Genomic DNA, 12,827 nt, shown 5'->3' with positions numbered 1-12,827 from the left:
AGCCGACCTGTTGGGGTCCTTTGAGGATTAGAGTTGGCCACCCCTATTCTAGAGCAAGTCATACAAAAGTACTATGCCTTTTCCATTCGGGAGTACTTGTGCTGTAAAATACTTTGTCAGCTCTTAATGTGCAAAATCCACCACTGAGAGTTGAATACAAAGGAGGGGAACTGCACCTTTAAACATCCATTTTTCTGATTTGGTTTTGTGGCTAAAATAAATCAAATGAGTGCTATTTGTGTGTTTCAAGTATGTAGTGCCGTAGTGTTCCCATCTCGTGCCTCCATGTTTCCACCACGGATATAACAATGCCATTTAACCCTCCAAATGACCAATATTGAAAGTGAGCTCAATGGGGGTGCTAGGGAAAGAAAATGACCACTCTTATTTTTTTTTTCTGATGCTCACGCATGCGCAGAAGTGGCCAGCGCCACTCGCGCATGTGCAGAAGTGGCCAGCACCGCATGCGAAGAAGCGGCCAGCTCCGTGTGTGTGTATACACTAACAAAAGGAAGTGTTATTAGTAAAATATAGAAATGCAAATGTCAAAAATTTTGAAATCGAAAATGTATAATATAAAATGGAGAAGTGCAAAAGATGCAAGGTGTGTAAACATATAACACATTCCTTGTATATAGATTAATATAATATAGTAACTGTAATGATTATAAAAAAATAGAGGGGCGTGTGCCGAGCACGCGCGTTATAAGTCAAACTTCTTTGTTTTGTTACTGAAATTGTATTTTGGTTTTTATGATTTGGATTCAATGAAAGGACTTTTGAGTAACAGCATTTTAGATACTTTACAATCCAAAATACAGTATATGTATCTCACTTTACTTATGTCAATTGTATCGTGTATTCTAAGTGATACTATGGAAATTTCTGCAGCAAAATCAGTAAAATAAATTATACTCAAAAAAACTTTCATTCTATCAAAATTTAAATACAATTTTAGTGACAAAACACCTATTTTGCATCCCCTGGAGAAAACCGTACCGGGTACACCCTTTTGGAGGCAAGTATCTTGGGAAACTGGGTCCCCGAAGCTGAAATGAACGCGGTTGAGCTCCGGAGACCCCTTGCTTCCTATTCAATAAATAAGAAAAGGGTAAATAAATAAATTGTCTAGGTGGAACCACCCCTTTAATGGCACTCTGGCTTCCCCACAGGTTAGAAGAGTGCCAGGTTCGAGTGGTCGGCTTCATAAAACGGAAGACGGAGGCTGGGAATGGAGCGACGATGAGCTGGATGAAGAGAGTGAGGAGGGAAAATTAGCCGTGCTACAGCTTAGGGTGAGTTCACACTACACAATAATCAAGGAAAAGTACAAAGAACGGCATCTTCTAGATGTCTGATGCAGCACACAATGTTATAACTAATAATAATAATAATAGCATGTTCTTGTATAGCGCTGCTAGTTTTACGTATGCGCTTTACAGAGACATTTTGCAGGCACAGGTCCCTGCCCCGTGGAGCTTACAATCTGTTGTTGGTGCCTGAGGCACAGGTAGATAAAGTGACTTACCCAAGGTCACAAGGAGCCGACACCGGGAATTGAACCAGTGCCAGTCAGTGTCTTTACTCACTGAGCCACTCCTTCTCCATAATAGAGCTTAAATACACCGTCCTTGTCCTAAAGGACATTTTAATTTTGGTGCCTTTTTGGGTGGAAGTTATCTAATAACCATATTGTAAGGGTGCTCGCGCCATATCAATTCTTGGTATCGTTTGCACTGAAAGTGCGAGACTGCAGGAACACGTGTGTCCGGATATCTCAGAGAAAGTCATTTATGGTAACTGGGTGCTGGCATTGGGTCTTACTGGCTTCTAAGACGGCCCATTGGCTCCTTGTTTATTAACCATTTGGTTGCCATTTGATGCGGCTCCTTCATCGTGGGGTCTGGCACTCCATGGGCCCCATGACGTAATAGCTGCATCGTAATTTTACGGCTAGTTTTGCTAGGGGGGAGCACAGAACGCGATCAAGCAGGAAGAGGTACAGAAGAGGACTCCCCTTCAGTTCCGTCATCGGTGACGCTGGAGGGGTGATTGCTGGAGGGGTCCTGGCACTCTGGTGCTTCTGCCCCTCCGACACTCAAAGGTTTAATGATTTTGTATGTATGTATGCTGGGTTTTCCCCGACGAGAAAGAAAGAACGGGTTAGAAACCAAACAATAGTCTGTGACATCCCACGGGGGGACAAAATGAAAATGGCAATGAGCTGAACATATAGCAAGAAGAAATGATCATACTTGGACAAAGATTGTACTCGGCTGGATTCCAAGGGAAATTAAAAGCCCAAAATGAAATCATAAAATGTGTTGGAACATTGTGGAGAAGAGGCTTGCAACCAGAGTACCTGGGAGATCATTGGGGAGGCTTCATCCAGCAGTGGATCAATAAGGGCTGAAGATGGGGAGATAGGATTCTCTCTTTCTTTCTCGATCTCTCTCTCGATCTCTCTCTCACGTATGTATTTATTACACACAGTTTATATATATATATATATATATATATATATATATATATATATATATATATATATATATATATATATATATATATTAGCAATCCATATATTGATTGTAACATTGCTTATAATATTACTAGGAATGGGTTTGGGATTAATGTCTTGGTTCCAGCACCTCAGGAATAAGGGGTTAATATGTTTGCAGGTGAATTGTTGCAACTTGGCCTGTGACCTTTCCCTGTATCCTTGTTATGTTACAAATGTTATGCTGCAGTTCCACCCACCAATCAGGGCCTGGGCATGTATTATGTTTAAAGTGTATAAAAAGGTGGTACGGGAGACCCCTAGCAGACAGAGCCTGCAGAGAGTTAGGCCGCCCCGGGGCCATGGTGCCTTCGCTCGTGCTGAGGCTGGGGGAAAGCGGGTGCTTTCCCTGGCCATGATCGACAGGGCGTCACGGAGCTGGTGAACCACGTGACCTGATTTCACACGCAACACGCGCGCCCGCATACATTGACGCGAACACTGCCTTAAGGCAGTCTGTTTGCTCGTGGAGACGCCTCCGCATGGTCTGCAGTCCCATGGCCCCAGCCTAACAGAGATGTTGAGAGATGTTGCTGTAACAGGGAGGAACTGCAGTGTCCATTCCAGTGCTGGTCTTAGACCTGAAAACCAGTCCTTTAGGCACTGGGCGAGAAGAGAGTACAGGGGAAATCTCTGCTAGCGGGTCCCTGCAACTAGGTATGTAGGGTAACTCCCAGTTGGGTATGTGTGATGTTTGTGTGTTTTTGTATAGTTGTGGATATACTTTTCTAATTAATTTTATAAACTCTTGTGTTCTGTCTGGTGATATTGATCCCTGCTATTAGTCCTGGTCTCTTGTGACAGGCTATTTTCTGGTGGCTGCGGTCAGATCGCCAGAGTACTTTTAAAACCATTTTCTTTTCCACTTATACAGAGAAACCTTGCCATATAATACGCTGAACCTCCCCCATTGGTTCTGGTTTTTTGGGGGGTGGGGGGGGCATATACCAGGGGCCTTTGAATGTAATTTAATTCCCTGCCCAGTCATACTGTTATGGTCTGTGCTGAAGCAGGGAGATTTGGTGATGAGCTGCAAACTGCTTTCAAGGGAGGATTTTATCTGGTGGTCTGTGTTCCCCATGTCCTCAGGAATCTGGGGGGATTCCTGAGTACGTTTTGGGGTAACCCGCAACACTGTCCCCCTTCTACCCAAACACACCCTGACCACATTTTACCGTAAAATCACCCCTGAAGCTCACGCCCTGCATATCTCCGCTGGTCTGCACTCCTGGAACAGTAAAAATACACTTACACCTTTATTACAAGTGCAGTTACATGCCATGATTGGGTTGAAGAGCTGACAATCACATACCTTTATTTATGGCCTTGGTACCCCCTCACTGTCACACACACCCTTAACCAGTCCCTGTAGTTTAGTCAACGTACAGACAAGACTACCAGGATGCCAGGCAAGTATCGGTCCTGGACCACGGACCGGATTGTACTCCGGTGTAAGGAGTGCGAAATACCTACCGGAAAATGCAACAAAACGCAGCTGATCGCCGACTTGCTAGTATGTAAGGTGCAGCGCTCAGGCGTTAGAGCTGAAGCACTGGCCAGCCCTGAGGCAGTTCCTGACCCCTGCGGACTTAAGGAATCACCAGCCAACTCCGGTGAAGAGCCAGAGGAGGAATCGACGGAGCTGTCTGCAGCAGAGGTGGTCATGCCGGCATACATCCGGCGAGCGCTGGATGACATAGGCAGCTAGGCCGCGCTGGATGACATAGGCAGCTAGGCCACCACTGCTGAGCGAGTCGCCCTGCTCCAGCTCCTGACTGCTATCGCACACACCCAATCATCCTTGAGAAGTCGGAGGTCCTGTACCAGTCGGGCACCCCGAATCAAGTATGGCAGCCTCGCCGCGTTTTGCGAGGACAATGATGACACTGATGGATTTTTGCAGTCCTTTGAGAACTATTGCAAAATGTACGACCTACCTGAGGAGGACGGTAAAATACCTGACTCCTCGGCTGCGCAGCAAAGCAGCCGTGGTGGACTGGGAGGATGCAAAGGACTCCTCAGTTGTGAAGGAGGTTCTCCTGGCACGGAGACATTCTGAGCCCAGTTCAGAGCCCTGAAGAAGGACATGCACCTTGAGTTCATGTCCTGGCTATTGCAGCATTGTAAAAGATGGATCGCCAGGTGTGAGGTGACAACATTTAAGGCACTCCATGACCTGATGGTCAAAGAACAGTTCATGCTAAAATGTTTGCCTGAGATACGAGAGTGGGTCACCAACCTCAAACCGGTCAGTGCGAGGCAAGCGGCTTTCGTAGCTGCACGGCCTCACTCTGGAGGCGCCCCACGGTGCCCCTTAAACTGACAGTACTGTGACAGGCTGATGCCACCCGAACCTACACGAGCTCCTGACAGCCAGCCACCGCGCCTAACAGCACCCGGCTGGCGCCTACCGAGTTCGTCCATGAACGGCAGTGCTTCAGGTGTAACCAGACTGGGCACATGAAACGCGACTGTCCCAAGCTTCTCCAGCCCCAAGGTGCAGGAGCTGGGCAATGTACCGCAGGGGCTGAGCAATGTACCTCAGCGGCCGGGCCGTCGTCTGGATAGGCAGCCCAGACGATCCAGGATGTCCGGATCAAGCATCTTCGACCGGTGACCATTGAAACGGATGACCACCAGTATGCTGGATTCCAGTGCCGCTAATACTCTGGTTCGGCCTGATATTGTCGGGCCAGAGCACCTTTTACCTGGGATGGGAATGAGGGTGACTGACGGATGGGGGCAGCAAATCCCTCCAAGTGGCCCGTGTATTCCTGGACTGGTGCCCTGTCCCAGACTCGGCTGCAGTTCTGGGTCCCAAACCTGAACCCATCACTTCCCAGGCCTTGGAACACCCAGTCATGGATGTTCCAAAGAAGGTTGGCCGGGTAAGTCGATTGGAGCCCGTCTTGACTGAGACTGATATCCCAGACTGTGTGACTAGGGCTTGTGGGCAGGAGCAGAGCCAGACATTCCTGGATGCCATACGGGCGGACCCGAGCTATGAGGGCATGAGGCAGCGTACTGCTGAACCGTCCTCAGAGTCTGGACTCTTATACCGGGAAAAAGCGACGGCAGCTCCGGACAGACTATGGACAGCTAAATGTCAGTTAGTGGTACCTACTAAGTACCGCGCACATTTGTTGCACTTGGTACATGCGATCACGCTGGCAGGGCATCAGGGGGTTACCTGTACGAGAGCCAGGCTGACCCAGACTTTCTACTGGCCGGGGTTATCACGCGAGGCATCTGCGTTCTGCCCCACCTGTGATGCCTGCCAGCGTGTGGGGAGGCAAGGTTATTGGGCGAAGGCCCCCCTGAAGCCACTACCGGTGATATGGGAACCATTTCAGCTGGGAGCGGTTGACATCATCAGGCCTCTGATTCCCAATAGGTCAGGGAAAATAAATATTTTAACGGTTGTGGACTTTGCGACCAGGTGCCCGGAGGCGGTAGCTCTTTCCTCCATTGACAGTCGGAAGGTGGCCGAGGCGCTGATTATTTTTACTAGGGTAGGTTTTCCTAGTGAGATCCTGACTGACCAGGGAGCACAGTTCATGAGTGAGCTGCTCCAATGTCTCTGGGCTGCGTGCGGGGTGACCTCTCTCCGCACGTCCCACTATCACCCTCAAACTAACGGACTGTGTGAGCAGTTCAATGGCACCCTGAAGCAGATGCTGCAGACATTTATGGAGGCCAAAGGAGGGAACTGGGAAGCACACCTGCAGCACCTATTTTTCACATACATGCAGGTGCCACGGTAGTCTACTAGTTTTTCACCTTTCAAGCTTCTATATGGGCGCCAGGTCCGTGGACCGCTCGACCTGTTCCGGGAGGGATGGAAGGGGGAGTCCCCCCACAACGGATGCAACAGTGCTTCAGTATGTGGTGGAGCTCAGAGCTCGGTTGTCAGATCTAAAGGGCTTAGTGCAGGCTAACCTCAAGGGAGCTCAGACCAGGAAGAAGCGCTGGTATGATAGAAATGCCTGTAGTAGAGCATTCATCCAGGGGCTGCAGGTGCTTGTTCTGAAGCCAACTAGCCAGAACAAACTCCTAGCTGCCTTGTCCGACCCGTGTTCGGTAATCCGGCGGGTGAAATAGTCAAATTGCGTGGTAGCTCTGGATCAGGAGTTAGGAAGACATCGGAGATACCACATCGAAATGTTAAAAGAATATCATGCAAGTGGACCGGTGGTGATGTAGGTGTGAAGCCCACCATTGGGAGATGCGGCAAGCAGAGCTCTGCCCAATCTCCTAGGGTACACTAAGCAGGGAGGCTCTGTAGAGGACGTGGGGATATGGTCCCAGCTTGCGGCTTCCCAACAGAAGTAGCCACGAGAGTTGTTAGTAAAGTATGGGAACAAGCCGGGACGAACTCACCTCACAGATCACCCGGTCAACACTGGTGATCAAAGGCCCCATCATAAGTCTGCCTACCGAGTGTCTGGAGGTAAAGTGGAGCATGGAGAAGGAGATTGAGGAGATGTTGCAGATGGGAGTGGTCTCCAGGTCAGAGTCCCTGGGTCTCGCCAGTGGTCCTTGTTCCCAAAACGGATGGAACCACCCAGTTCTACATAGACTACCGGCAGTTAACTGCCCAGACAGTGTCGGATGCCTATCCCATGCCACAGATGGATGAGCTTTTAGACGAGCTCACCGGGGAAAGGTATCTGATCACCATGGATCTGAGCCGGTGGTGGTACTGGCAGATCCCATTGACTCAGGAGACGTGAGAGAAGTCGGCCTTCAACACCCCAAGTGGCTTGTATGAGTTTTCCATCATGCCATTTGAGATGAAGAATGCACCGGGTACCTTCCAGCGTCTGGTCAACCGCCTGCTAGACAAAATGCAGTGTTATGCTAGGGTGTACTTAGACGACCTGGCAGTCTTTAGTAATTCCTGTGCTGACATCTTACTTCATGTAGCAGCAGTCTTAGCCCGCATCCAGGAGGCCAGGCTAACGTTAAAGCCGGCTTAGTGCCAGATAGGGATGGCAGAGGTTGTATATCTCAGGCACAGGGTAGGTGGGGGGCATCTCAGACCTGAGCCTGCCAAGATGGAATCCACTGTGGGGTGGCTGGTTCCCAGAACTAAGAAGCAGGTGCTAGCCTTTTTGGGGACCACTGTGTATTATCGCAAAATTGTACCCAATTACAGTGCTGTGGCCAAACTCTTGACTGACCTGACTAAAAAGAGGCTCCCTTGCACGGTAACCTGGTCACCGGAGTGTGAGTGCCTTCTCAGCTCTGGCAAGCGGTCCAATCCCAGCAGCTCCCGACTATGATGAGCGGTTCCTGATTCAAACTGATGCCTCTAATGTGGGTGCCGATGCAGTTGAACACCCAATCGTGTACCTGAGCCCCAAGTTATTAGATCGGGAGGCTGCTTTGCTACGGTTGAGAGGGTCCAAAAAGGGAGTGAGCACGGCAATGCCGAAGGACTTTCCCGGCAAGATGATCCCGGGCCGGCTTAGCTCTGACATTCAGGCTTCACGCTTGGGGGTGAACACATTGGGGTCGCTCTCCGCTTAAGGGCCGTTGTGTGTGTGTGTAAGTGTGTAAGTGTGTAAAAGTGTGTGAAAGAGTGAGTGTGTGTGTGTAAAAGTGTGAGTGTGTAAAAGTGTGAGTGTGTAAAAGTGTGAGTGTGTAAAAGTGTGAGTGTGTGAAAGTGTGAGTGTGTGAAAGTGTGAGTGTGTGAAAGTGTGAGTGTGTGAAAGTGTGAGTGTGTGTGAAAGAGTGAGTGTGTGTGAAAGAGTGAGTGTGTGTGAAAGAGTGAGTGTGTGTGAAAGAGTGAGTGTGTGTGAAAGAGTGAGTGTGTGTGAAAGAGTGAGTGTGTGTGAAAGAGTGAGTGTGTGTGAAAGAGTGAGTGTGTGTGTAAAAGTGTGAGTGTGTAAAAGTGTGAGTGTGTAAAAGTGTGAGTGTGTAAAAGTGTGAGTGTGTAAAAGTGTGAGTGTGTAAAAGTGTGAGTGTGTAAAAGTGTGAGTGTGTAAAAGTGTGAGTGTGTAAAAGTGTGAGTGTGTAAAAGTGTGAGTGTGTAAAAGTGTGAGTGTGTAAAAGTGTGAGTGTGTAAAAGTGTGAGTGTGTAAAAGTGTGAGTGTGTAAAAGTGTGAGTGTGTAAAAGTGTGAGTGTGTAAAAGTGGGAGTGTGTAAAAGTGGGAGTGTGTGTGTAAAAGTGTGTGAGTGTGTGTGTAAAAGTGTGTGAGTGTGTAAAAGTGTGTGAGTGTGTAAAAGTGTGTGAGTGTGTGTGTAAAAGTGTGTGAGTGTGTGTGTAAAAGTGTGTGAGTGTGTGTGTAAAAGTGTGTGAGTGTGTGTGTAAAAGTGTGTGAGTGTGTGTGTAAAAGTGTGTGAGTGTGTGTGTAAAAGTGTGTGAGTGTGTGTGTAAAAGTGTGTGAGTGTGTGTGTAAAAGTGTGTGAGTGTGTGTGTAAAAGTGTGTGAGTGTGTGTAAAAGTGCGTGAGTGTGTAAAAGTGCGTGAGTGTGTAAAAGTGCGTGCGTGTGTAAAAGTGCGTGCGTGTGTAAAAGTGCGTGCGTGTGTAAAAGTGCGTGCGTGTGTAAAAGTGCGTGCGTGTGTAAAAGTGCGTGTGTGTGCGTGTGTAAAAGTGCGTGTGTAAAAGTGTGTGTGTAAAAGTGCGTGTGTAAAAGTGCGTGTGTAAAAGTGTGTGTGTGTGTGTGTGTGTGTGTAAAAGTGTGTGTGTGTGTGTGCGTGTGTGTGTAAAAGTGCGTGTGTGTGTGTAAAAGTGCGTGTGTGTGTAAAAGTGCGTGTGTGTGTAAAAGTGCGTGTGTGTGTAAAAGTGCGTGTGTGTGTGTAAAAGAGTGTGTGTAAAAGAGTGTGTGTAAAAGAGTGTGTGTAAAAGAGTGTGTGTAAAAGAGTGTGTGTAAAAGAGTGTGTGTAAAAGAGTGTGTGTAAAAGAGTGTGTGTAAAAGTGTGTGTGTAAAAGTGTGTGTGTAAGATTTTTAAAAGAAAAAAAATGTTGGGTAAATTTATTTTTTATTTGTGCACTTATTGACACATACACACACCTACGTTAACAGCAGGGGTAGCGGCGCAAAATTCATTGTCTTCATCTTCCCCCCTGTCGGCCGGTTCCACGCACCCTGCCGTGCACGCGAGGCCGTATTATAGAATGGCTGGCTAACCACAGCCAATATATAAGTGCCACGCGCGTACACACTATGAAACAGCCCTAAGGGAGGAGGTGTGACGGTAAAGGTAAATATGGCTTCTGTTAAAGGTTAAGTCTGCCATTACCCCTAGCTGTCAGTAATACATTGGTATTGTATTATATGTTATGTATATGTGTATGTCTTTGCTTGGTTCCTGCACCTCAGGAATCAGGGGTTAATATGTTTGCAGGAGAATTGTTGCAACTTGGCCTGTGACCTTTCCCTGTATCCTTGTTATGTTGCACATGTTATGCTGCAGTTCCACAGACCAATCAGGGCCTGGGCATGTAGGCAGCACCTGGCCCTGAGGGTTGCAATAATATGTTTTAAGTGTATAAATAGGTTGGGAGGGGGACCCCTAGCAGACAGAGCCTGCAGAGAGTTAGGCAGCGGACCCAGTCACTACTACAGCGCACACCTCGGCGTGCGCTGTGCGTGTAAGCACCGCCCCTCAATGGGGCTGAGCCCAGTACTCACCTTCCCGCTGAAGGTGCAGCCGCGCTGTACTCGCAGTTTTTTTTAACTCTATGGAATTGAGTTCAGAACTGGCGACTGAGGCGTAGCCACGCCTCAGACGGCGGTTCACCCAATGAGGGCTAACCAGCCGCGTGAGGTCATGACCACGCCCCCGCAAAACCCCGACCACGGCCCCTCCCGTCGCAATCTCCCTCTCCCTAAAGATCGCGGGTAGCGCTGTGCACGCGCCGCCTCCCCGCCCCCGCCAGGCGCGCGTGTCACAGTTATCACTGGGACCGCTGCCTTAGAGGTGTTGGTGTGACAGGGAGAAACTGCAGTGTCAATTCCAGGGCTGGTCTCCGGCCTGAAAACCAGTCCTGTAGGCACTGGGCGAGAAGAGGGGAAATCTCTGCAAGGGGCTCCCTGCAACTAGCTATGCAGGGTATGCCCCAGTTGGGTATGTGTGATGTTTGTGTGTTTTGTATAGTTGTGGATATACTTTTCCAATAAATTAATTTTATAAACTCTCGTGTTCTGTCTGGTGATGTTGATCCCTGCTATTAGTCCTGGTCTCCCGTGACAGTGGTTAATTTGGTTTGTTACGGGTATTTGAGGTGTATTAAGATCTACTTTGTGTGACTGACCAGAGCATATACAGTATATTCTAAAAACTCTGACATGACATTAGAAAGTGACCCTAATTTATTACTAAATATACCAGCCTAAAAATGTCAATATAACAAATGTTCTCTTTATTTTTTTAGTCTCCCCGTGTAAAAGATTCTTTAGAAAACTCAGAGGTGAGTAACTTTTATAGTTTACATTTTCTTCTCCTCCTTAATACATGTATTATGTTAACTGAATGATTTAATCATCATTTTGTTCACTTGGATGGATCATTGGGGGGTTTCAACCTGCAGTCTTGGTGGATCAGTGACCCCCTGGTCCCAGAGATCTTGGAGGTTTTTCTGTGCGGCAGCTCATTGGTTGTCCCCCGGCACCCAGTGATCCCCTTATTTGCAGAGATTTGACACACACAAAAACAAATATGGCGGCAGACTGCAAACCTGGGCCCTTGGGTCATCGGTAGAAAACCATGACGACGTTGCTGCCTTTTTGTTGGCCGCCGGAGTGCTCACCCTGGCGCCCTTATTATATCCCCAGTTTGACGCCAGTCCACCCTGTCTCGCCACTGCAGAACCTGGCGGGACCCACTGATGAGCTCTCGAGAGCCCCCTGCTACAAGTATAAGGGGGGGGGGGTGGGAATCATGATATTCGAGCTTGCATTGTCAAGCAACCCGCCCGTTCATGTTTGTTTGGCTCCATCTGGAGATTAACAGCTGCTTTATGGTGGGTGGAAAACTGCTTGGTAAATATGGCCCGTTATCCTTTGGGGCCGATCTGTGGGATACACCGCCAGTTAAATGTTTAACCAGTAGTGTATTCATATTGTGCAAACATTCATACAGTGTAACATTGTTTTAGCTACTGGAAATTAAATATCCATTAACTTTGCTTTCAATATAGGAAAGCTTTTGCTATCCGTTGGTTTCCCGATTTAACCCCTTCCCGGCCAGATGGGGCTGCTATGCACTGCAGGGCAACAATCATGACCTTGTTTGGCAGAGAATGGGTTAAACCAACCCCATCCTCACGTCCTGAACATGACACCCCTCGTGCATCGTTAGCCTTATTTTGCATTGGAGTTTTCTTGTTGTTTTTTTTTAGCGGTTTTTATTCTTCTTATATTCTAGATGTTTCCTGCAACAGAGCCAACGGGGACCTTTCTCCTGACTCCAGCCCAGCCCACCGCGAATCTACCTCAACTTGCGGGACAGGCTCAGCTTTCTCAGGTGTCTGTCCCTGTTCCAGCAACTGGGCAGGTAAAGGATCAGTGGGATGTGACCCATAGGCCCAGATATGAAGGGAGAAGACTTTGCTCTTAGCGCAGGAAAACAGACCAGTTCATAAGTCTGTGTATAGTCACGGGTCAGTGTGCTGCCGGAGAGGCCTGCAGAGCATTGCAAGCGGGTCAGTGTGCTGCCGGAGAGGCCTGCAGAGCATTGCATGCGGGTCAGTGTGCTGCCGGAGAGGCCTGCAGAGCATTGCAAGCGGGTCAGTGTGCTGCCGGAGAGGCCTGCAAAGCATTGCAAGCGGGTCAGTGTGCTGCCGGAGAGGCCTGCAGAGCATTGCAAGCGGGTCAGTGTGCTGCCGGAGAGGCCTGCAGAGCATTGCAAGCGGGTCAGTGTGCTGCCGGAGAGGCCTGCAGAGCATTGCAAGCGGGTCAGTGTGCTGCCGGAGAGTCCTGCAGAGCATTGCAAGCGGGTCAGTGTGCTGCCGGAGAGGCCTGCAAAGCATTGCAAACGGGTCAGTGTGCTGCCTGCAGAGCATTGCAAGCGGGTCAGTGTGCTGCCGGAGAGGCCTGCAGAGCATTGCAAGCGCGTCAGTGTGCTGCCGGAGAGGCCTGCAGAGCATTGCAAGTGGGTCTGTGCTACCGGAGAGGCCTGCAAAGAATTGCAAGTGGTTCAGAAATAGTGACACTTTAGCAAGCACCTTTACAGCAGCAGATACTACACATTAAAGGTTTATTCACTGTTAAACTCATCATAACTGAGTTTCACTTCAGCTTCATTTCCTATTCCCTTAAAT

At 48.7% G+C, this 12,827-nt stretch overlaps 1 protein-coding gene across 1 annotated transcript in view; it reads left to right on the top strand.

Annotated features, from left to right (window-relative positions):
- Positions 1–12,827, top strand: part of OXSR1 (oxidative stress responsive kinase 1) — a 92,400-nt gene that overhangs the window by 59,358 nt on the left and 20,215 nt on the right. Inside the window, exons 11-13 of the mRNA XM_075587928.1 lie at positions 1,173–1,295; positions 10,941–10,976; positions 11,933–12,061. Coding sequence (XP_075444043.1) covers positions 1,173–1,295; positions 10,941–10,976; positions 11,933–12,061 — 288 coding nt within the window. The remainder of the gene's footprint in view (positions 1–1,172; positions 1,296–10,940; positions 10,977–11,932; positions 12,062–12,827) is intronic.

Source organism: Ascaphus truei, chromosome 2, assembly GCF_040206685.1.
Source record: "Ascaphus truei isolate aAscTru1 chromosome 2, aAscTru1.hap1, whole genome shotgun sequence".
NCBI classification, from domain to species: Eukaryota; Metazoa; Chordata; class Amphibia; order Anura; family Ascaphidae; genus Ascaphus; species Ascaphus truei.
Note: the sequence above shows the minus strand (reverse complement) of the source record. Positions and strands in the feature narration are given on the sequence as shown.